This window comes from Panthera leo, chromosome B3, assembly GCF_018350215.1.
Source record: "Panthera leo isolate Ple1 chromosome B3, P.leo_Ple1_pat1.1, whole genome shotgun sequence".
Classification (NCBI taxonomy): domain Eukaryota; kingdom Metazoa; phylum Chordata; class Mammalia; order Carnivora; family Felidae; genus Panthera; species Panthera leo.
In genome coordinates, this window is record NC_056684.1 from 53,934,079 (window position 1) to 53,959,744 (window position 25,666).

The 25,666-nt window shown below is 40.8% G+C and overlaps 1 protein-coding gene across 15 annotated transcripts in view; it reads left to right on the forward strand.

Annotated features, from left to right (window-relative positions):
* Positions 1-25,666, forward strand: part of ATP8B4 (ATPase phospholipid transporting 8B4 (putative)) — a 255,262-nt gene that overhangs the window by 214,523 nt on the left and 15,073 nt on the right. For 14 of the 15 annotated variants that reach the window (XM_042942064.1, XM_042942063.1, XM_042942076.1 and 11 more), the window contains 2 exons: positions 19,674-19,757; positions 22,478-22,723. In XM_042942064.1, coding sequence (XP_042797998.1) covers positions 19,674-19,757; positions 22,478-22,723 — 330 coding nt within the window. Of the gene's footprint in view, positions 1-19,673; positions 19,758-22,477; positions 22,724-23,522; positions 23,904-25,666 lie in introns of those variants that run through there. The other variant, XM_042942077.1, reaches the window with a different exon arrangement.

The following is a 25,666-nucleotide window of genomic DNA, read 5'->3' on the forward strand; positions in this document are numbered from 1 at the left end:
CACATTGACTATGTATGGGCTGAGAGCAAATAAGTTTTATATTAGGGAGAAATAATTGATACCTTGACATCAAGGCTGTTTGACAGCACTTCATCAGATAAAAATTGATAAAATAGATACTGTTTGTAACAAAGAAGAAAAATTAGCAATTGATAAATTAGGAATTAGGATTCTATTTTTCTATCTTTTCATATCGATTTTATATTTTTATTATTTTTTAATGGTTATTTATGTATTTTGAGAGAGAGAAAGAGAGAACACAAGCAAGGGAGGGGCCAAGATAGGGAGAGAGAATCCTAAGCAGGGTTTGGGTTGCCCATGCAGAGACCGATGCAGGGCTCCATCTTACGAACCATGTGATCATGACCCGAGCCAAAATCAAGAGTTGGGTGCTTAACTGACTGAGGCACCCATGTGCCTCTACTCATATCCATTTTAAAAGATAGTTATTTAGGGGTGCCAAACAGGTGCCTATATAAATAGTGGTTTCATACATTTTTCCCTTTATCTGTGAGGTTGAGATTTCTTAAAATGAGGCACACCTATACCCATTCCTAATGTTCTCTTTTAAGGATAATATACCCAGAACTAAAAGCAGACTATGTTAATATTTTTGTTGATATTTTTTGTAATCTCCAGACATTGAAGTAAAGCAAAAGTCTTGATTTTAGTTTTTCAAAAATTTAGTGCTCAGTTTTCTTAGCCTTAGTTCAGAGAAGGCTGGAGAGGGACTTACTTGCTCATAATCTCACCTTGTCCAACAAAAACAAATGTGAGAATGTGGCCTGTGCCTTCCTAGGCTGGGGACTTCTCCTCCACATAAAAATGAAGCAAGACTATTTGCTAAGCAGTGCTTCCAAGAGATCCAGCTTTCATAGTGCAAAGGTTTGGGGGCTTTTGAAAAATCACTGAACTACAGAGGGACGCCTGTACTCTCATTTAGGCCTCTTAGGATACAGAAGAGTGGTCAGTGATTTGTGTTTATAGACACATGGAGCTTGGATAGCAAGTTTACTTGCCAGAGTTTTCTTTGTTAAACTGTGAAGTTGGAAACTAATGTTCAGTGACTTTTAACCTCTACATTTAGGTGATTTTCTGCTCTGCTTTCAAGATCTGATAAAACTTGTCAGAGTCAGACGTTAAGCAACTAGATTTTCAATCCTGTCACCAGTATTTACCTTTTGAAAGAGAACAGCAAGAGAGAACAGTGATTGTTCTAAAAACCTGAGTATCTGATGATTAAAGCCAGTTGTAAGACACCCCACTGGTCTATGATTAGGTTTCTTAAATGTTTGGTTCAACTTAGCATATTTCTTGTCTGTCTTCCTTCCTTCCCTTCTTCCTTCCCTTCCTTCCCTTCCTTCTCTCCCTCCCCTTCTTTCCCTCCCTTCCTCCTTTCCTTCCTTCCTTCCTTCCTTCCTTCCTTCCTTCCTTCCTTCCTTCCTTCTTTCCTTCCTTCCTTCCACCAAAATCTCTAGTTAATTGCACAATCTTTACTTGACCATGTTCAGTCCTGACTGACCCTCTGTGTGTTTTCCTGTGCTGGTTAGTTGGGCTGGACCAGGGGCTATCAAACTTGAACATGCATGGGAATCACTTGAAGGGCTTTTAAAGCACAGCTCCTTGGGCCCCACCCAAGTTTCTGATTCAGTAGGTCTGAGGTAAAGCCCAAGAATTTGCATTTCTGACAATTTCACTGGGAGATGCTGATGTTGCAGGTGGGGGACCATAGTTTGAGAACCACAAGACTGGCCAATATAGAAGAAAGTCCAAAGGTATGTTTCCTTGAACTCAGAGCCCGGAATGAACTCCAGTCTGCTTTTTGTTTAGTCCATGCTAGACTCCATTCACCTTTCCTGAGGAGGAGGGGCCAGTTTAGCAAACAACTTATCACCAAAATAGAATTTTTCCAGAGGGCTTAGAATCTCTTTACCCATCCTACAAAAGCCTTCACCCCTGAGGTTATACATGCACTAATACAGGGTCAGGAAAAAAGGGGGGGTCTGTTTCAGGTCAGAGAGTTGCTTTTCTCAGTTTACCTAGGCTATTGTGTTTTATCCAGCTTACCATAAGCTTCATGAGGAAAGGAAGCATGTCTGAATCATCTGTACCATCCATAATCTTGAATGGAACCTGGCATATAGAAGCATCTGGCCATTTCATGTTGTTGGGTGTTTCTAGAACCTTTTGTGTGCTTGAGGTAGATGCAGCAAGGAGAGTCATTCAGATATGCCTCCAGTCACTCCTTCAGGTTGCTGCTTCCTCTCCCTGAACCCAGGGCTGCCTCTGCAGGCTCTACATCTGGTCCATGTAAATGTATACAGTCTGACCAGCATGGTGGGAGAGGGGCTTGTGTCTTAAGATCTCTGTGATTATGGCATTGATTTCAGAATGCAGAATGATGTTTTGTGTGTGTGTTGTATTGGGTTAATACGAAGTTAATTGGGCCACAAATGATGTATTTCTTAATTATTTGTATATTGCTTCATTATAGGAAAAGCAGTGGATTTCCAGGTTTATTTTGTTTTGCGTAGGTTTTGGTTGATTTAAATAGAGCAGGGCAAATCCTCTTTAGGCAGAGGAGCAATCACCTCATAAAACCAATTGAGCTACTGAGGAAGAATCCTGGACAGCTATCTATTTTGCCCTCATTTTTGTGATGATTTGATCAAATTGGGACCCAGGCTTAGACTTATTGAATAAGATCCATTGGTCCCACTATTTCAAACTTCCATTCATTGGATGACTATTTACTAAGTCCCTGGTATGTGTCAGACTGTGGTTGTCTGCTGGTGCTTGTATCCCAGGCATGGTGAAGGATGTCTAAGAGATGCATTCTTAGTGGACATGGCAAAGTGTGATCTCACAAATTTTATTAGCTGTCCACACAGTGGAGAATTCAAGGTTCTATTTTCAGACTTGTCAGAGAAGTAGATAGGCTTGTCATGAGAGTGGCAAGTAGTAATTTGTAACCTTTTGTTGGAGAGGAAAAGGCAGCAAGTCAGTGACAATGCTCGTATAATGGCGTCAACACTATGGTGTCATCTTCTAGGTGGAATCATATTGTCGACACTAACAAGTAGAGATAAAAGCAAATTGCAATTGTAGTTAACACTTAAGTAGCACTTAGTATGTACCAGGCATTGTTTAAATTTTTTGCCTGTATTAGCTCAATATTTGCAATAACCATATGAAGTAGGTTATATAATCATGGTCTATATCAGTTATTTTTAAAATACTTTAAAAAAGTTTAATTGTGATTAAAAACACATAACATAAAATTTAAAACACATCTTAACCATTTTTAAGTATAGAATTCAATGGTGTTAAGTACATTCACAACAGTACATTGTGCAACAGGTCTCCAGAAATTTTTCATCTTGTAAAACTGACACTCTATACCCATTGAAAAACAACTGCCCATTTTTCCCTCCCTCCAGCCACTGGAAACCTCTATTATACTTTGTGTTTCTATGAGTTTGACTGGAAAATGTGAAATGATCCACGTTTTGGTTCACCGATTCTTTCTTTTGCTTGGTTGAGTCTGTTATTGATGTCCTCCATTAAATTCTTCAGGTCAGTCTATATTCTTCAGGCTAGGATTTCTGTTTGTTTGATTATTTGTCTTTCTTTGTGGAACTTCTCATTTTATTCATGCATTGTTTTCCTAATTTCATTTAATTGTGTGTTCTTATAGTTTGCTGACCATCTTTAAGAGGATCATTCTGAATTTTTTTTAGTTCATAGATCTCCATTTCTTTACATTCAGTTATTGGAGCTTTATTAGTTTCCTTTGGTAGTGTTATTTACCTAATTTTCATGACCTTGATTCTTTGAGTTGGTATCTGCACATTTGAGCAGGTGGTCTCCATTTCCATACTTTACAGGTTTGCTTTAGCAAGGAAAGACAGCTCAGCTCCATTGGGGTACCAGATGGGTCAGCTGGCAGCATCTGTGGGCAGGTGGGGCTTCCTCCAAGTCTCTAGTCACTTCTGTGCTCTGAGGTCAGAGGGACTGTCCCTTGCTGGGCTCTTTGATTGGGCAGCACTACAGGCTAGGATCTGGAATTGTTCATGTTTGAATGAGGTCTCGGGCTATGCTCCCTGACCAGATGGTACTATTGGCTAGATCCTGTGTTCATGCAGCATTGTAGGCAAGACTTTGTGATTGGGTGGGGCCTCGGCCTATGCCTTGTGATTAGGTGGGCCCACAGAGTGTGCTCCCAAATTGGGCTGGGTAACTGTTTGGTCTCCCTGATCAGATAGGACTGCAGGCTGTGCCCAGGATTGGGTGGGGTCACTGGCTCGGCTCCCTGGCAGGATAGGGCTGAAGGCTGTGTTCAGAAGTTGAGCAGTTCTGCAGGCTGAACTCTGCTAAGGGTGGGCTTGTAGGCTGGGTTCCCTGGCTGGGTGATACGAAGGACTGGGCTTTGAGGCTTCCTAGGGTCACTATTCAGAGTCCCTGGTTATATGGGGCCATGGTGAACTGTCAGGGGGAAAGGCTGCTGGCTTGAGTTCCTGCATAAACAGGGCTGTAGGATGGGCCTCAGGGATATCTGGGGTCTCTGGTTGGGTGGGGCTGGGGCTGTACTCAGCAGTTGGGTGGAGCTATGAATTTTCTTCCCTGCCTAGGTGGGATCATAGACTGGGCTCCATGGCAAATACAGCTCATTGGCTGGGTATTCAAATCAGGCAGAACTGCCAACCAAGCTCCTCGACTAGACATAGCCACAGACTTGGCTCTGCCCTTGGCAGAATCCCCAGCAGGGAGCTCTGCTCCAGTGCTGCTGCAAGTAGGAATGAGGTCCATTAATATCTGAGTGCTGGTTATCATAAGCCTCACCTCCCATCTCCATCTCCATCTGATCCTCAGTGGTTGAGCCCTGCAGATTCCCCCAGTAATCCCCACAAGGCAAGACCTGAGTGGGACTATTAGAAGTGTCGTGCAATGCTGGGGGGGCTGGATGTCCTCCTTAGGTTGTCTTTTTCCCACTGGAGAAACCATAGGCCCAAGGGGCTGTCTTGGTAAGGCACTGTGCTAGCCTTGTGGAGGGGGGTGTGGTCACTGTGGAGTTGCTCCTCTTGCCCATCTAATGTGGTGTGATTTCGCTTCAGGTCCTGGTTCTGGGATTTTCACAATGGTGTCTTGTCTGTGTGTAGGTGCTTGTTGGTATTCTTGTCAGGGAGACTGAAGGTGGGGAGTATTTGCATTGCCATCTTGATGACATCACTCCTGAAATCGCTTTTTTTTCCAGAGAGCATTTTTGTGGCTTCTGCCAGTTCTCTGGGGATACTGCCTACCTGAGACCTTTTTCTCTGTTCCAGGACTTTTTGAATTTGAATTGCAAACTCTGATGAATATCATTTGTGGTTCAAATTTTCAGAAGAAACTTTTTGTCTCTTCCTTTAGCTAGTGCCAAGGTTGACATAGACAGCCCCTTTTAGTGTGAAGATTTGTTCTTCCTTCACTTTCACACTAAGGATTCAGACCTTTGCTGCCTTAGTTTTATAAGAATGTTAATTCCCCATGTGGTCTAATCTTGGCGTCAATAATGATGCCACAGTAAATAGTATGTTAAGAGTCAGATTTTGGGGCTCCTGGGTGGCTCAGTCAGTTGAGCATCTGACTTTGGCTCAGGTCATGATCTCACAGCTCGTGAGTTCAAGCCCTGCGTTGGGCTGTGTGCTGACAGCTCGGAGCCTGAAGCCTGCTTCGGATTCTGTGCCTCCCTCTCTCTGCCCCAACCCACTCGCATTCTGTCTCTGTCTCTCTCAAAAATAAATAAACATTAAATATATATATATATGTATATATATATATAAAAGAGTCAGTGAGATTTGGTATTATTACCCAAACTCATTTGGCATGGAACCCCATTTTTCCAAGCAATTTGCATATTGTCCTCAGAACAGATGCCATACAGAATCCACTTTGGGAAATTCTGGAATATATATCTCTATGGCAATGGTTGCAAAAACAGACATCACCCTGCTACTTATCCTGGTTCCATTGTTTTGGAGTCAGGAAGATGTATGGAGGACAAAATGATTCTAAGAATATTATCCCCATTGGAATAAACTATTTATATGTTTCTCCCTTTTAAAAACTTCCATTTTTTAAATTAACTCTAGTCCACTGGACAAAACAGCCTTCTTTTGTATGCTAAAATGGGGTGTTTACATTTAAACTTCTGTAGTCTTTTCCAGTATCCTTGGTTTTTTTCTGATTATAAAAATCATTATATGTGAATATATATCAACTTTTATATATTGGAGACCATACTCTTTGTATCTTTCTCATTCAAAAAAGAAACAAAAACAAAACAAAAATCCAAAACCTGGGGCACCTGGGTGGCTTAGTTGGTTGAGCATCTGGCTCTTGGTTTCAGCTTAGGTCATGATCTCATGGTTTCATGGGTTCAAGCCCAGCATTGGGCTCTGCTCACAGCATGGAGCTTGCTTAAGATTACTTCTCTCCCTCTGTCTCTGCCCCTCCCCCACTCATGCTGTCTCTCAAAATAAATAAACTTTAAAAAACAAACAAGAAGATTTATCACATTTTGAGAAACACTTCTGGTTTTACATTCTTTAAAAAAATGTTATTTTTGTTAATGGCATTCTGAAACATGGACTTATTATAAATCATTTGACAATTCTGGTTTATGAACATTTAAGTTGTTTCTATTTTAAGTTCAATAATTCATTCCTTCCCCATAGCTGTGAGTCACACAACAACGTCAAATTGCTAATAGGAGTATTTGTTTACCATCTTGGGAAGAGAAAACAAAATGATGAATAGGACAAGTATCCTACCCACCTGGAACTCATTTTCTCATCCAGGGAATAAAGAAATGGATGAATAGGTCCAACAGAAAACTATAATGGAAGTTAACATGAGAACATGGGAAAAGGAAAAATGTGTGAGGATCTGGCTTGGTAAATCTCAAGTGAGCCTATGAATATTTTCAGAATTCAGTGGAGGTCTGAAGGTGTGAAGTCTTGCTACCTGTGGGGATTTAGGGGCTAGCTTGTATAAAGGTGTGACTCAGTAGAGGACTAGGAGAAAAACTGAAACTGAAAACTTTGCAACTGACCTGAAGAGTAGTTGAATTTGAAATCTCTTTTCAATTTCTAAAATTCCATTTAAAATCAACTCATTTAGAAACACTTTAAAAACCACATGGCATTGGTGTGTGTGGGCATCATAACAGTAGTACGTATAGCAAGACATGTCTTGTAGAAAAGGTGTCATGCCACTATGACGATGAGGCCTGTGCTGTTTCCCAGCCCCACCTGCATGTGTGCGCCCTGGTGTGCTAGCAATCTGGGGACTGGCTGTGAGGGTGACATGGATATGGAACTGGGAACGGTAGGGACTGTTGTCTTTACCATTCCCTGTCTTTCTCTAGAAGGTCCTGATTAGCAACAGGTTTAACTGAAAAATCTTTTGGCTTTTTTTCTTCACCCTGTTTTCCCAAAGGCAATATGCTGCAAATGAGGCAACTGAAAATAAAATAACATATTTGGGAGAGACACTAGTCTACAGAAAATGAGAATTTTTAAATAGGGGACATTTTTGCAATGATGCTTCTTTCCCCCAGTTGAAATCATGTAGGTGGCTCCAGGCTTCAAAGCCATGCATTGGGTGATACAGCTTTAGTAGCCCCTACACCTATTAGATAAACACTTCCAGTCTGTCAGTGAAAGCCATCTGAGATCTTCCCACCTCTGCCATCTCTCTCTTATGTTGCTTCAGTGGAATTGAAAGATCCACGGTGAAATGGAGCCAATAGTAATAAAAACTCAGGAGCCTGCCAGATTTCAGAATAGCAGGCATGAGTTTAGAGGCCCTTTCTTGGGAGGCCCTACCCCCAGTCGCTTGTCTGTCCAGTCCTGACAGGAGTGAGGCTCACACACACATCCTCTGACACACCAGTCTAGAGTCTTTGAATTCTCATTCATTTAACAAGAATAAACTGAGGGCCAGTTGAGGGCCAAGTGCTCTCCAAGGATACCAGAATGAACCAGAGGGATGCAGTTCCTACCCTTAGGGAACTTACAGTTTGGAAATGATTTTATTTTCATAAATGTGAAACTGATGTTGAATAACTCCATAGTCACTTTTGATGGAAAATTAGAATTTTTCCACAAGACTTTTTTTGAATTAAATTTGTCATGGATGAGCCACATCTTTGGGGCCAACCCTGTCTAATCCCAATATGATTCATAAGTACTTCAGTACTCCTTTCCCGCACCTCTCAATAGATTGCTTTGAAGTAAGCCACTCTGCAGCTGAAAACATCGATCAAATGTAAACAGATTGTGCTTTCTTAGACACAGTGTTGACTTTTAAAAACACCAGTTTAATTTCTTAATGAAGTGACATGTGCTCTTTCTTACTACGTTGGCCTGTCTCTGGGGGCCTGGTGAATTTTATCCAAGATCTTGTTCTCTGAAGATAGCTCCAAGAGATTCCCATCAATGTCCCATCCTGGTAGGTGGGCTGGGGCAGATGTGCAAGCCAATCCAGCTGTGGTGTGCAAAGCTCCAAGGGGCTGGGGGTGGGACCATTGATTGCCTGTTGGATGGTGGTAGCCTTAGGACATCTCACATGGATGTTGATGTGATACAGGCTGGTTTGTACTTGGTTTGTGGACTTTCCCCTGGTTAATTTCAGTGCCTGCCTCTGTTGTGGTTGCTTTGGGACACATGGGGAAAGAATCTTCTTGGGAAGGACTACACTCCTTTCACTTGCCTTGCTGGGTGGACTTTCTTTGGGGAAACAGCTGGGACACAGAACAAAAAGTGTCTGTTTTGTTGAAATCTAGAATCTTTACTCTGTCAGGGAATGTTACAGATATTGAGTCCAGCCCCTCCTTTTACAGAGGAGGAGCCTGAGCCCTGCAAGATCTGAGGATCAGTGGTGTGTAAGGCTGGGACTGGACTCCACATCTTCTGACTCTCTCTTCAGTGTTCTCTCTGCTCTGTTTGATAAGTGGGCTAATTGTCATAGACTTGGAAGAGAGAATGGCCATAAACTCTTTCCTTCAAAAAATGTTTTCATCCAACCCCTAGTCAGGCAAGTTGTTTGCTTTATTTGATATCTAAAGGAGAAATATCTAACAACACTCAGTACAATGTGACTATGAAGAGAAAATCCGCTCTTATTGAGAGAGAGAGCTCATGTCTTGAGTGGTGTCTCCCAGAGCTTAGGCCCTTAGAAAGGGCAGACTGCCTTCTGGAATCATCTAGAAGCTTGACGTAATTTTTTTTTCTTTTGCCAGCAAACACTTCTACCAAACTGCCTCTGAGAGAGAATTTAAATATAATCTATCCTGGTGAGATTTCCAACAAAGTGTCTGGATCAGAGGAGTTTGGATAAAGGTCAGAGAAAACTCTAAACTGAATCATGGACCCTTTTGTAACAACATGCATTATCCCAATCTGTTATCAAAGCCTGCATGGCTTTCATGGAATCCACTGTGGGCCTGTCTACACCACTTATATGACTAACTTATTTTAAAAGCACCCTATACCTCAGGATTTTTAAGAAAGATGAACCATCCCCCACCAGGAACAGAACCAAAAAATAAAAACCACCCCACCATTGGTTGAAGTCCTATTTAGGAAATTCACGTCTGCAACTATGCAACTACTGGCACCGGTACTCAAGGGGTAATACTATCTGATGATGATTTATCATTGTCAGTGAGATACAGAGCTGTGCATGGTTTTTTTTTTATTCTGCTGTGATATGGAAACAATTATCTTGTCAAATCAAGAAAAACTTTCGTTCTGTCAAACAATATAAGAAAACTCAAAAAATTTGAAAGTGAAATTTTAGAGTGCGACTAATCTCCAGGCTTTGATGACTCATGGTTGTGGTTACCTGTGAGTCCATCTCAACCTGGCATGGTTGTTCCTTTCCCCTTTGCCTTCCAGATGTGCTCTGTGGAAAACCTGGGGAGGGGTGGGTGCTTAGGCTGGGGCCATTCTTCCTGGCTCCTGCTAGTGGGTTTCTGTTAATTACACAAATCAGTAACAGATGTGCTGAGACTGAGCACCTCATACTTATTCCTCAATGTGTTTTCTTTAAATGAAAAATATTTTTTAAGGCCAAAAAGAAAAATATCATTATACAGTTTTCCTCTACAACACACAGCAAAAGGCAGAGGGGAGGTACATGGTGTCTATCCTGTCATTTGAACAAGGAGCTAAGCCAATGGTCTCAGAGTGGAAAGCCCTTGGTAGGTGTTTAAGAGCCATATTAAGGTATATTTAAATGTGGTTTTCTATAAATCACAGATTGTGTATTCCTCAAGCTGTTAGATTGTAATTTGTAGCTGGAGTATTTTTACTCTATATAAAATGGTTGATAAGGTTGATAAATTGCTTCCACAAAGAAGGGAGCAAGGAGAAGCTTTCCTTAAGGAAAACAGGAAAGTTGGAAAAATGGAGAACTCTTCTCTCCCTTTTTTTTTTTTTCTGATCTGTGAAGAGACACATGTTTCCAAACAGACTAGTGGTATCTCACAGGAGCATGGCTTTTATCTCTTATTCAGAGTATTGGACATGGGAAAAGAAAATTTGGAAGTAGAGGGGGGGTATGGCTGCCCCTAAGAGTCCAAGAGCCCTAGGACAGATACTTTTACACAGAACTTTTGTTTATAATTTGAGTCACCCAAAATCAGAGTGCTGCCGCCATTTGACTGGTCTAGTCTCAGACCAGAATGCTTCCCACATCAGAGGCTCAAAGTAGCCATTTTCCCTCCTTTCTCTACCTCCTCCATCTCTTGGGGGCATCTGGGCAACCTACGTGTGTGAGCATGTGTGTTTGAGATGGAGGTGGTGGAGATAGGTGGTAGAGGGCTTGAGCATGTCTCGAAGGGGAGAAGCCCAGATGAGTTCCATGTGGGTTGTCATCTGGGCTAGTGTGTCCCACCCAGCTAGTCCTAGTCACCAGAGGGGGACTTAAAAACTTTCTGAGGTTATCTAAGGACCTTAAGGAGAAGAGGAACATATTTACTAGGATAACTATTTAAGTAGTTAGAGATCTGTTACAAGGAGTGGAAGAAGTCTATTGTAGAAGAAATACTGCTTGTGACTTTAATTTTTGTGGTGGCCCCTAAAGCCTAAACTGTGTTAAGCCAGTGCACATCACCCAGGAAGGTGTTGTTTTGTTTTGTTTTAATTTTTTTAAATGTTTGTTTATTTTTAAGACAGAGTGTGAGCAGGGAAGGGGCAGAGAGAGAGGGAGACACAGAATCTGCAGTAGGCTCCAGGCTCCAAAGCTGTCAGAATGGAGCCTGATGCAGGGTCAAACTCATGAACCGTGAGATCATGACCTGAGCTGAAGTCACATGCCCAACCAACTGAGCCACCCAGGCACCCCTGGAAGGTGTTTTTATTTTTTTTTAGGTGAATGACTCAGGTTAACACATTTTGGTAGAGCCTGCAGCAAAACTAGAGCTGAAGAGTGATTGATATAATTAAGTTTTCATAAGGAAGATGCTTATCAAATAATTCATTTCCTTTAAATCTTGTCCTAATTTTCTATTGATTTCATTAATATAGTAGTTTATTATAAAAATAAATGTGGCTGTAGCAATAAAGAATTGTATTTTCATAATTATAATTAGTGGAGAAATATACCTTTTTCTTTATTCATTAAACCTACCATTCAAAGCTTGGAACCTTGAATGCTCCTCCCTCCTTTCCTTCTCCTTTCCTCCTCTTCCTCCCTTTCTCCTCCCCTCCCTCCTTTCCATATATGATAAAGGTGTTCACTAACTGAGCACTCTCTGTCAGGTGCTGCTGTACTGGCATTTGTTCATTTGGTTGAATATTAAAGCCCTCCCTCAAATCCCCACTTTATAACTTAGGAACCTAAGACTCAGAGAGACTGAGTATGTTACTGAAGGACACACAGTTCTGTTGTCTGATTCCAATGCCCTTACATTTAACACGCCAGCATCCTTGTGTTGCATATTCGCCACGTGCCAGGCACTGATGTAGGTTCTTGGGCCCCCACAGATGAATAAATCCTATAACATGCTCCCAAGGAGCTTTCAGCCTAGTGGGATGGGACTAGAAATCAGTGCATAGGGCCTCCTGTGTGGCTCAGTTGGTTGAGCATCAAACTCTTGATTTTGGCTCAGGTCATAATCCCAAGGTCATGGGATCAAGCCCCACATCACTCAGTGTGGAGCCTGCTTAGGATTCTCTCTCTCTCTCTCTCTCTCTCTCTCTCTCTCTCTCTCTCTCTACCTCTGCCCCTCTCCCCCACTTATACATGCCCTCTATCTCACATAAATAATTGCAAGTTGAATTATGAAGCAGTGAGGTGTGTGTCATGGGACCACCAAGGAGTGGCCTGGAACCCAAACCTAGAGGGTAGGAGTGGGCAGGGCTCAGAAAGGCTCTCTGGAAGATCTGTTCCTGGGCCAACCCTTCCAGATCAATCATAGTGAAGCAGTTGAGGAATAAGAAGATGGGCATCCTAGGAGGGAGGACATCAGGAGGAAAGTCACAGAGGTAAAGGGCTGGGCAGAAACACAAGCTATGTGTAATGGTTAAGTCAGTGGGATTTGGGGCTTAAATTGATGTGTTGGAGAGAAGGAGAAATAGCAGATTTTTGGCTGGGGCTCTGGGATGAATGTAGCAGTGTCAGAAACAGATATAGGGAACATAGGAAGAGGGCCTGGTTAAGGTGGTGTGAGAATGAGTTCAGGTCTGGACATACTGAGTTTGAGGAGCTGTGCCACATCCTTGGGTCAACATTTAGTGGCAAGTTAAATATGTAATGTTTACAAAAAGTTGTAAAGTAATTAACTCAGCAAATATTTATAGAGCACCTACCATTGACAATGTTCTAGGCACTGGAGTTACAGATGTAAAGTCTCTATTGCATGGAGATTATATCCTAGTGCGATAAAGACAGATAATAAAGAAGTAAATCAGTAAGAAAATTTCAGAATTGTCATTGAAAAAAGAATGGGGTCATGTAAAAAGTCTCATGGAGTCCAACCTGAGTGTTCAGAGGAAACTTTCATATGGATACTCTGGGGTTAAAGTATTCCAGGCAAAGGGCATAGCAAGTGCGAATCTCCTGAGGTAGGCAGGAATGAACCCAGTCCTAGAGAAAGGTAATCAGTGAAGCTGAGGCTGAGGGAGGGGAGGGGGTGTGGTGAGTGAGGCTGAAGAGGAAGGCAGCCATGGGATCAGGAAATGCTTTAGGCGTCTGGGAAGAGTCTGGATTCCATCTCATGTGAAATGGGAAGCCATTGGAGGGTTTGAGCCTGGGTAAATGCTAACGTTATCATTTGAGATGACAAAAACCAGCATACGAATTGTATTTCTTGTATACTCTCAACCAAATAAAGCAGTGTGAGGAACCGGCCTTTAAGGAAACTTGCCAAAGGATACCATGGATAGAGAGAAGTGGCTTCATGTGGTGGTCAGTGTTGTGAAGGCTGAAGTCAGAGTCCCAGGGTAGGAACATGGTCCTGACACTTGCTCTGCCAGCAGTTCTCAAACCTTTGTGATCTGAGGACTGGATCTATCGATATTCATCATATTAGAAATTAAAAAGGAGAAAACATTTAAACATTCCTTTTAATTCATTAAAAAAATGAACCTATGACATGTTTGCCTAAATGACATATATTAATGAAAAAAAAAAGATTGTATTTTCCAAAACAAAAAACAAGTTAGTGAGAAGAGTCATTTTTTATACTTCATTTCTTACTATTGGCACTGCAGGAGGCAGCTGGGTTCTCATATCTGCTTCTGTGTTCAGTTGGTTATGATATCACAAGTCATGTACACCCATGGGAGAATGACAGTGAAAATGAAATATACATAACTGCTTAGTATCATTGTGAAAACAGTCCTGACATGTGGATCTCCTAAAAGTTTCCTAGGCTACACTTTGAAAATCTTTGTGTTGGGGGATGACGTTGGACAGTCTCCTAACCTTGATGAGCCTTAGTTTCCCCATCTTTAAATTGAGGTCTGCTAATAGTACCAATCCCATAGGGTCATTGTGAGGACTTAACGAGTCAGTATGTGTTGAGCGCTTAAAATAGTGCCTGGTACATAGCAGGTGCTCAGTAAGTATCAGCTAATTTTATTTTTGTTACTGTGATTCTGAGTGGCAGTAAAAAATCTTCCAAGAAATTGCAAAAACTCATTTAAATTTTATTTTCACTGGCCCTTCTCTTCCTGTCCTCTCTTGTTCCAATTGTTAAATGAGGTTTCAAATCTGATTACCAGCTTGCAAATGCCACTGCCAAATAACTATAGGTTTTAATGCTAACCTGTTTGTAGTAATGATGGCACTTTGTGCCATAATTTCCCAGATTCTTTCTTTCTTCGTAATACCTGAAATCATCTCTTCTCAGCTAGTGGAAGCTGAATGGTGGAGGAGGTGGAGGAAGAGGTGATTTTACAGCATCAGTTTCTGCCTGGGGCTATAAGACTTCAGTTTGACTGCTTTTCCCCTCTTATATTTTCCACTGTAATCATAACATCAATTGATATATCAGGGAATGAAATTCAGATGTCATCATCAAATAGTTGATTTGTGTCAGGGTTTTTGTTTTGTTGTTGTTGTTGTTGTTTGTTTGTTTCTTGATAGGGGCAAGCAAAATTGTCAATCTTGGTTTCACAATGGAATTACCTGGGAAATTTTTTAAAACTACCAATGCCTAGATCATCCCACCCCCTCAAAGACAGTGACTGAACTGGCCTGGGGTGTGATATGGGCATCAGGATTTTTAAAATCCTCCCAATGTCCAAAGTATCACCAGGTAATGACTAAAACAAAAGGCCACATATTTCCTTTTTTATTGTAAAATATAATGAATCCACAGAGTGTGTAATACTCAAATGACAGCTTAACAAATTGTTGTAGGATGAACACCCATGTAGCCATCATCCACTTCAAGAAACAGAACTTTGCCAAACCTCCAAGGCTCCCCTTGCTTTTTCTCAGTTATGCTCTTTTTTCAACTCTTTAGAGATAACCATTACCTTGACATTTTATCATCACTTTGTTGCTTTGTTTTAAAATTTTCCCATATGAGCATGAATCCTTAACACAGAGTAGACTGACACATTTTTGAATTTTATTAATATGGAACTGTACTTTGGCTGGTTTCTTTTGCTCAACCTTCTATATTTTTAAAATTCATTTGTATTTTTTTAAGCTTATTTATTTATTTTGAGAGAGAGAGAGAGAGAGAGAGAGAGAGAGAGTGCATGCGCACCAGAGAGATTCCTGAGCAGGCTCCATATTGTCAGCATGGAGCCTGACATAGGGCTCAAACCCACAAACTGTGAGATTATGACCTGACCTGAAACCAAGTGCTGACGCTTAACCAACTGAGCCATCCAGGTGCCCCTTGTGGTGCGTGTGTGTGTGTGTGTATGTGTGTGTGTGTGATATAGGTGTAGTTCTTTGCTTTTCATTATTCTATAGTATTCCATTATATCAATATGCCACAATGTCTTTCTCCATTCCACTCCTGATGAATGTTTTGGTTGTTTCTGGTTTGGGGCTATTATGACCTGTGCTGCTATGAGCATTTTCTTGTGTCTCCTGGTACACAAAGGCAGATACTCTGAACGTGTATCTAGAAGTAGAATTGTTGCTCATCCAAAGAAAGCGAAGAGAGGCCAAGCAACAGTTCTGGTGGACTTTCAGGGTATATAGGAGTTGGTGTGTGGGACCCTGTTAACATTCCCACTCTGGGCTGGGTGCCTGGAAGTGTGTACTGCTCTGAGCCACAGGCCCTGGGAGTGTTGATGGTCTGTCTATAGGAGGCAGCTGAGAAGCTCATGATCATTTGTTTCTGGTTGTTGCCTAGGACTAGAAGGACAAGTTTCATGCCCATCAAGGGTAGAGATCTTCATGAAACACATTGCACTCTGGGCTGGGACCCAAGAGAAGCCTCTTGGCAATAGGGTCACAGGCTGCACTATGACAGGACAGCTGGCTGGTCCCCCAAACATCAAGCCTTCTATCCTCAGCATCTGCTAGAAGGAAGCAAACAGTCTCTGGAGAAAGAGAACATTTTCCTAGACCTTAAAGTAGTTCTTAAGTGCTGATTTCTCTCCCTGATCTTAACAGGCAATTTCCTTCTGTATTGTTAGTTCATTGATGCTTTGATAGAGATGTGCTTTGCTTTCTTTTTTCTCAACTTTTTTTCATTATCTTCAGTGGGCAGTTTGTTATAAATCAATTGTATGGCACATGCCCTCACCCTATACGAACACCGTAAACCCAGGCTTGTTTCGGAGACCTCTACTAAAATACCCTGAGGGCTTCCAGGGAATGATGATGAGCTAGCTCTTCCATTCTTTTCTCATGGTTGTCTGAAGCTCTGGGCTACTGCCCTGCCATTCAGCAGGTTTTCTTTTGCCACATTGAGTCTGCGATCCTCTAGATGGCTGTTGGTGTTCTGTGTTACTTTGCTCCAAGCATGGACATAGGCTGGGGTATGCTAGAACTGGTCCATATTGGTTCATAAAGATAATTGTTTAGTTTTGAGAAATTATGTGAGCCAGTGTTTAAACACAGCTATTACTAAAAATTGAATTATATAAACTTAACAGAGGACCATGGGGGAAGGGAAGGGGAAAAAAAGAGTTTCAGAGAGGGAGCCAAACCTAAGAGACTCTTGAATGCAGAGAACAAACTGAGGGTTGATGGGAGGAGTGGGGGAGGTGGGAAATGGGTGATGGGTGTTGAGGAGGGCGCTGTTGGGATGAGCACTGGGTGTTATAAGCCGCAAATCACAGGAATCTACCCTCCAAACCAAGAGCAAACTGTATACACTGTATGTTAGCTAACTTGATAGTAAATTTTAAAAATAAATAAATAAATAATATTGAAACAAAGTTTATCAATCCTCAAAACTCATCACTTTCTAATTATTTTACCATGTTTTACTATTTATGCAGCTGAGGTTATTTATGTCTATCAGATATATATGGTGGAAGTGATATCGCTGCATAAAGAGCAATGGGAGAAATATTTACACCATGGAAATTGGTAAATGCTCCACATTGGGGCTTTTTTTTTTTTTTAAGAGCCTGTTGTTAAATACTTAATATATTTACTGGGCATAGGACACCTTTTCAAATCCTTACAGCAGAGTTCAGACAGACTCAAAGAATACAGTTTAACAGGACTCAAAGGATTATGAAAGTAAATGATCAATTAGAGAACTTAATAACTGGTAATTAGAAGTGGCCATTCTGAGTCATAACCCTATTCTTGTTGATAGCAGTCCCCAATGATGCTGTCTCATCTAAATCCTGTATTGGCTATTTATTGGTGGTAGAATTCAACTTTTCTGCCTATTTTTGACCTACCCTCAAAAAGAATGATGTTGAACAGATCTTTTCTACATGGATTCCAGGCCTCAACTCTGAGACACACAAAGAATAAAACAGTTTCTTTCCTCTCTCATCTACCCCACTCCTCGTTTTCTCTTTTCTGTTCTCATTTTTCTTCCTGCCCTGACATTGAACTCTCTCCAAGATGATTGACAGCAGGAATGTCCATGTTTCTTACTTCTTCCCACAGGGCTAACCTTGCTCAGAAAACAGTAATCAATATATTTCAGTGTCTGGTTTATTCAGTGTTGAATAAAGCCACCTGTGGAACTTCAGCAAAATAGTCCAGGTTGAGATTTGGCCTTTGAAAATTGGCCTTCATTTCTCCTTCTCTTGAATAAATATACACCCATCTCAAGAATAAACAATGACGCTAAGATAGGGTAGTCCAAATCCATATTTAGCAGTAAAGAAACCAAAATATTCTCTCTTTGGTATAATCTACACACACAGGACATAACTTAATGGATTGCCTTATTTACATAACTATGTGGAAACTACCTTCAGTTCCTCTGTCCAGAACATTGCATTTAAGATTCCTCATTGCTTTCTGAACTCCCCTAAGAAGAACATGTACTTTAGAATATATTCAAAACTCAGCACTTCTCCCTGCTGGTCACCTGACTTCCCTCTTTCATCTGGCTTCTACAGTAGTCTCCTAAATGGTTTCTCAGCTTCCACCACTGCCCCTCTTCAGTCTATTCTTAGCACAGCATCCAGAGTGCTTCTGTTAAAATATAAATTAGATCAGGTTGTCCCTTTGCTCAGAATTCTCTAATGTCTTCCCATTTCACTTAGGGAATAAGCCATAGTTACCTACATAGGATCCAACTCCTTCTTTCTTTGACATCCATTATTCTCCCTATAGGTCACTCACTCTTCTCTATCCAATTGGACTGCCTTGCTGTCCTCTGAACAGATGCTATCTTTCCTTGGGGATTTCTCATGGGATCTACTTGTAGTATGGAATGCTCCTGTCCCAGAAAGCTGTATAATTCGATCCCTTATTTCATTCAGATCTTTTCTCAGTGTCACTTCTTAGTGACATTTTTGCCAGTCACCTTATTACAATTACAACCCTCCCTATCTACCTTTCCTATCTGCCTTTCTTCCCTAGTATTTATCACTTGTATATATGTATATATAACTTGTTTATTGCTTGTTTTCTGCCACCCTTAGAATGCAAATTTTATGAAGAATTTGTGTCTGATTATAGCATGTTGAATTACCATTGCCTAAAACCTAGCACCTGGCACAAAATAGATTTTTGATAAATATTGAGTGAATGGATGGATGAATGTATGATAGAGTGGTAGAACAGACATTGGTTAGGAGCTGGAGACCTAGGTTTTGGTTTTGCCTTTTCCAGTGATAAGCTCTACAATACTTACTACATTTTGTTTCTACATGTCTGTGTAGTTCTCAACAAAATGGGAATACAACAACAGTTTCACATGCCTCACCAATTTTTAGTGAGGCTCATGCAAGGAAGTACTCTGTACAAGTGTATGGGGTATTTTATTTGTCTAACTTGTTTATACCCAGTATACTGAGCAGCTAGCTCCATGCCCACTTTATTTTAAACCACTCCCAAGAAAAAAACTCTCCATTTGAACACAGGGTAGGGCTGACACATTCATTTCTGCCTCTCCCTCTGAATATTTTAGTGGGTCCTTTACTTATCACTTAGATCAGATCATTAGATTTACTCTAAAAGCCATTGAGGGGGCACCTGGGTGGCTCAGTCGGGTGAGTGTCCGACTTCAGCTCAGGTCATGATCTCACAGTTCATGAGTTTGAGCCCCACGTCCAGCTCTGTGCTCATAGCTCAGAGCCTGTTTCAGATTCTGTGTCTCCCTCTCACGCTCTCTTTCTCTCAAAAATAAATAAACGTTAAAAAAAATTTTTTTTTTAATAAAAGCCATTGAGAACCTGAAGAATTCAATAGCTCTCCACAGGGCCAGGGCCTTCTATGTGTCTAGTGGTATCTTGGATGTTCTGCATATGTGATCTCCTTTCATCTACATGGTAGCTGTGCAAGGAGAGCGTGGCTTTATTTTAAAGATGAAGAAGTTGAAGTTTAGAGGGATCTAGTATCCTACTGAGACAGCAGGGATGATAAGAGACAGAGTCAGGGGAGAACTCAGGTCTGTCTGTTGCTAATATCAAACTCTCATGCATCTCAGGAGATTGAGATATTTAATCCAAGAGCCTAAAAGTGAATATTCTTCTGTGAATGGTGTTTCTCACTGACATGTTATTTCTTTTTAGACCGTTTACGACCAGTGGTTCATTACCCTTTTTAACATTGTTTACACATCACTTCCTGTTTTAGCCATGGGGATTTTTGACCAGGTATGTATTTTTTTCTGTCTTTATAACTTATTTTACTCTTTTGATGCTTTTTAGTTGTTTCTAGATTCTAAGTAGAAAACACAAGTCATGGAAAGTCCTAGAATTTCAGTTGTTTGAATACATGTTGCATGGATCAGAAACCCTTCCAGATCCCCCACATCTCCCAAACGGTCCTCTGATCAAAGTTTGGCTACTCTTTTCTTTGAGACTCACACCCCACATTATTGCTTTAAAGGCTCTGAGACATCCTACATGAAATGGCCTCTAATTTTATGTTGGTCCAGCATTTCCCAGGTTTATAGGACTTTACTTCCATTTATTTATTTTTCATATAGCACCTATTAATATGCCTCAGAACTAGTGCCTTGTGGTTCACATGCTGAGAAATGCTACATTAGCCTCCGAATGCAGAGAACCACATAGTGATAGAAAATCATGGAACCCGCTGGATTGCAGACAGCCAGCATCTGTGGTGAGATTTCCTTGGCCAGCACAGCCCAGAACAGGAACTAGAGGCCAGTGGAATACCCTGCCAATGGGAGAGGAAGACATGAAGCCCCACAGCCATGGAAAGAAGGGACATAGTCTTTTTTTCTAGCTCAAATTGCTTGAGAGGAGAGGGAATCAATTACAAAAATGGTGGATCCTTGTCATACTCATTGCCTTGGAAGGTACTTCCTGGAAGGGAGAAGTCTGGCTGCCTATGAGGAAGTGGAAGGCTAGCCAGAGGAGTTTCCATGGCACAATTAGAATGTATTATTTAAAAAAAAATTATTTTGGAAGTATATTTGAAGAGACCAGATTTTCTCCAGGCTGCTGTTAGACCCGTTTGCTAGGCCTCATTTTTCTGGCTCAAAGCTGTCTATTTCAAAATATAAATTGTCACATTGTGAGCTCACTCCACCCTCCCATTCTGTGCCTTTGTAGTTAGTTGTCTCACTTCTTGTATGTAAAAATGGCAGTTTGTGAACAACATATTTTGTGGAATTCTATAAAAACATAACGAACTCCTAAAGACCTTAGATGTAAAGGATTAAGCACATTCATTTCCAAGTGCCTGTGTTTACAAGCGTTTCTTTTCCCAGTGCTTTGTAGCTGCCCAGAATGTGGAATAAAATAATAAAAATAAAGCAGTTTCTGGGAAAAGATGGTTATTGTGCAATTCTAAAAAAAAATATAATAAGGCCCCTTATTGCCATCAAGTTAAGTGTCTGCCCCTCTCCTTTCTTACTTTGTCAACTTTGGCCCCTACATAGATCACAGGATAGTGAAATGTTATACTGTAAGGCCTCCATGATCACCTATGATCTGCTCATTTTATAAGGAGGAAACCAAGGCTCAAGTCGCTGCCCTAAAGCCAGACAGCCGGTGTGTGACAGAACTCAGCCTAGTGCCAGGCCACCTGAGTCTGAGATTGCTATGCTATTATTATTATATAACATTATTTTATTTGTTATTATTTATAGAAGCATCAGTTTTGGGTTTTTTTTTTTATTACTTATGGTGTGGCAGTAACACTGCTGAATACATGAATTTAATCATGACAGTGGTCCTGTGAGGGAGGTGCTATTGTTTGCATGTCTGGAGATCAGGAAACTGAGGCTCAGACAGGTTAATAATGGGTGTAAGATTATATACCTGCTAAGCAGCAGAACTAGGGTTTGAACTCAGGGTTTTCTGGTTTCAAAGCCTCTGAATGTCATTTCACCAGTCACTGGACTAGAGAAGGAAGTACTAGCAGCATTTCAAAATGGGACCTCATAAAGAGAATATGTCAGTATTCATCATAGAACCCCATTCAACAAGGCTGGGGCCATCCCACAAGCAGGGAGGGGAACCTGGTCTGCCCCCAGAGTTCATGCCTATGTTGCTCCCATTTTGGGTGCTTCTCCTCTACTCATGGTCCTCTGATGTCCCCGGTGGTCAGGCCTTGCCATCCTTTTTGGTTTGGGCATTTGGCTTTAGTGCTCACTGGTCATCAGCATTACTTTGGAGCTGGTTGGAAATGCTGTCTCAGACTCTACCCCCAACCTATTGAATCATCATTTGCTCCCCAGATGATTTATGTGCATATTAAGTTTGAGAAGCACTGTTTTAATTTCTCCCAAGATACTTTTGGGGCCACACATACCTTCTCATTCTGTCTACATTATTTCTGTCAAACAGCTGGTGTTGGAATCCTCACTGTGTAGAACACTCAGCTCTTCAGGCTCAGCTTCCTCCCCACCCCTGCACCTTCCCCCAATCCCCCTTTCCCTGTTTCCCTTCTGCTCTTCCTCCTGTCACACACTTGGGAACTCAGATTGGCCAGGTCCTACTCTGCGGCTCTCTGCTGCCATCTCCTGGTCACTACCACTCACTGACTTGGCAATTAACCCCTGAGCCCCATTGGCTGCAAGAGCATTGTGGGAGTGAGTGTGGCTGTAGGAAAGGAGAGAAAAGAAACTTTAGTCTGAAGCTAAGGATCTAGGTGCAAGTCAAGTTCTGGCTATGCTATAAGAACTATATGATCTCTCATGACTCTCAGAGACTCAAATTCCTCTTGTGTAAAATAGGGATCATTTTATTATCTTCTGCATTATTGTGGGAATGAAAACAAGCTAATTAATAGTGTTTATTAGGGTATGCTTAGACTTGTACTTGCCATTTCCTGAGATGGCGAATTCAGGTCCTCTCTGACTTCTCAAGCCTCCTCCACTGAAGTAACACTTTATTGACAGGATGTGGATGACCAGAACAGCATGGACTATCCCCAGCTCTATGAACCTGGACAGCTCAATCTGCTGTTTAACAAGCGTAAATTTTTTATCTGCATGGCACATGGCATCTACACCTCATTGGCCCTTTTCTTCATACCCTATGGAGCCTTTTACAATGTGGCCGGAGATGACGGGCAGCACGTTGCTGACTACCAGTCTTTTGCAGTTACAATGGCTACATCGTTGGTCATTGTGGTCAGTGTGCAGGTAACCCTGTTGTTGAAAATAACTTGATGGCTTTACAACTTTTAAAATCCATTTTCATTATTGACTTGTTTTGTCTACTTGTTGGGGGGGAAAAATAATTCTAAAGGAATCCCAGAGTTTCTTTTTAACTACGCATCTTGAGATGAAAACAGAAAGCTGTAACATAAATAACCAGATGTGGGAGATTAGCATTAGGTGTCTATAATCTCTGTGTTAGTAAAGACCTCACAATTAATCACTTCTTAGGGCTGAGCATTGTATGTATGCATACATGATTATACTACTGCTTTCTTCTTGTGTTTGAAAAAGGAAAGTTTTCCAACAATAACAGAGAGAAACTTTCCCATGATGTCTATAAGGCTTAATAACTTCCAGGTTTTAAAGTGAAATTTAAAATTTATTTGGCAATACATATCTATGAAATTATTTGAGAGGTTCAGTGTTATATTTTGGCATATCTGAACCTAAACTCAGAGAAGCTCTTCTGGTAGGGATGATTTTTAATAATCCATTAACTTTCACTGGGCATCTTGAGTTTGTCTATTTCCTTTTTAATGCAAATGGTGGACAATACCATTCACTATTGAGTTAGAGTTCACAGAAGTTCTCCTATTCATTAAAATCTGTACCTCTGGGTGGATACAGCAAGCAATGTGACCTGTTGTATTTTTTGTTTGTTTTCTTTTTTTAAGGAGCAAATATCAGTCAAGGACTTGGTTTTTAGAGTTTAAATTGCCTTTGGGCAGTCCTTAGTCTATCCTATAAACAATCTTTTTTTTTTTTTTTTTACAAATCTTAGCTGCTCATTTTCAACAAAGAAACTCATTAAACCCCAGACTTTCTCTTCACAACTTAAAAATAAACATTTATTGTTAAATGAACCAAATGCAAACATATTGCTTTTAAAGGATGTCTCTGCCATTCCTTGGTCCAAGTGAGTATCATGAAATCTATACCAAAGCGATCTAACACTTGACATCTTGAGAGTTCAAAATTCAGAGACAGGTAGTATCCAAAAGCAGAACCAGATTTCTCCACTCAAAAGGAGTTCTGTTTGTCTCACAACTAAATAAAGCATGCTGTTGCTTTGCAAATCTTCCGTGTCTAGGTCAGTTCTGTGGTAGAGAGGGAAATAATGGAGTGATTTGGAAGCATCTGACATAGTTAAGACATTCATCATGACAGTCCATTACTGGGGCAAGTGTATATCACCTCACAAGGAGCTGTTGCTCCGTTGTTTCTTATAGCTCTTGCTACCGTACTGGACACTCCAACCTGTTTTGTTGCATTTTGATCACCGAGCAGGCTATGTGTATACTTTTATGTTTCCAGCCTAGAGACTTAGGTGATCTACTCCTTGCCATGAGGGCACATTTCCAGTTCTCTGGATTCTCCTTCTGATGGGGAGGACAGTTGTGGAACATCTTTTTAGTGGTAACAGTTTATTCACCAGGTCAGGCTTGTTACTTGGTGCTCCAAAAGATGATTTTAAAGGTAGTAACTGAGATAAAAGGCCAGTATCTAAAGTAAAAAGCAAATGAGAAATATTCTTCAAACCGTCATTAACATTATCTGCTATGTAAGTAAGGATAAAAAAAATTACCTGGAAAATTCACTGTAGATATGATAGGCATTGCATGTTTAGTGAAATTGTTTTTCATAATGAATTCTACAATTTTTGGTTAATGTTATCTTTTTAATTAAATAAAGCCTTTTGATAGTTGTACATATCTTTTTCTTTTTCCTTTTGCCCCTCCATAGTTTTTCTTATATGCTATTATAGCAATGTGTTTTTATATTAACTTTAGATTTAGAAGCTCTTTTCCCTGTAAAATTCATAGTTTTTGTTGGGTATCACAGTTACCTTTCTCCTTTTTCACAAATTTGGAGGCCACGGAAACAATTATATTTTAAAAACTTTTTATTCACAAAAAAGAATTTTATGTTCCATCTTTTGGAGTTCTAAAAATAAATTATTCAAAATTACTTACCTTTGATATCAGGGCTTTATAAAAATGATACCCTTGCTTCCTCAGAGGGGCTTCTTCCTTAGGACTCAAAGTAACCACTGGTCCCTCATTCAAGATGTTATGGGTGGGACTATCCAGGTCTTTTTGATTCAGGCCTATGGGCCAATTGTCTCTCCAAGATTCATTTTCTGCCTTCTGGCTCCTCAAGGGTAACCATGGTCTAACCCACCTAGCCTTTAATGTTAACATTGCCATCTTATATAACCATTGAGCAATTGTTAAAACTATGAAATTAGCATTGGTACTACTAACTGAACTACAGACTTGATTCAGATTTCTTCAGTTTTTCCATTAACAACCTTTTTCTGTTTCAGTATCCTACGCTGCATTTAGTTGTAATGTCTCCTTAGTCTCCTATAACCTCTGACTTTATACAGTCTTTCTTCGTCTTTCATGGCCTTGATACTTTTTTTTTTAAGGTTTAATTATTTTTGAGACAGAGAGACAGAGCTTGAGGGGGGGGACAGGGGGGCAGATAGAGAGAGAGAGGGAGACACAGGATCCAAAGCAGGCTCCAGGCTTTGAGCTGTCGGCACAGAGCCTGACTTGGGGCTTGAACTCACTAACCGTGGGATCATGACCTGAGCTGAAGTCAGACATTTAACTGACTGAGCCACCCAGGTGTCCCTCATGGCCTTGATACTTCTGGATACTAGTGATCAGGTATTTTGTAGAATTTTTCTGGATTTGTCCGATCCTTTCTTCGGGATAGATGGAGATTGTGGATTTGGGGTAAGATTCACAAAGAGGTGCTGTGCCCTTCTTGTCATATCCTATCAGGGAGCATGTGATATCAGCATGACTTATTACCGGTGATGGTGACCTCATTTACTTATATGGATGATGTTCTTCAGGTTTCTCCATTCTAAACTATGTTTCCCTTTTCATACTCTGTTCATTAGAAGTGAGTCAC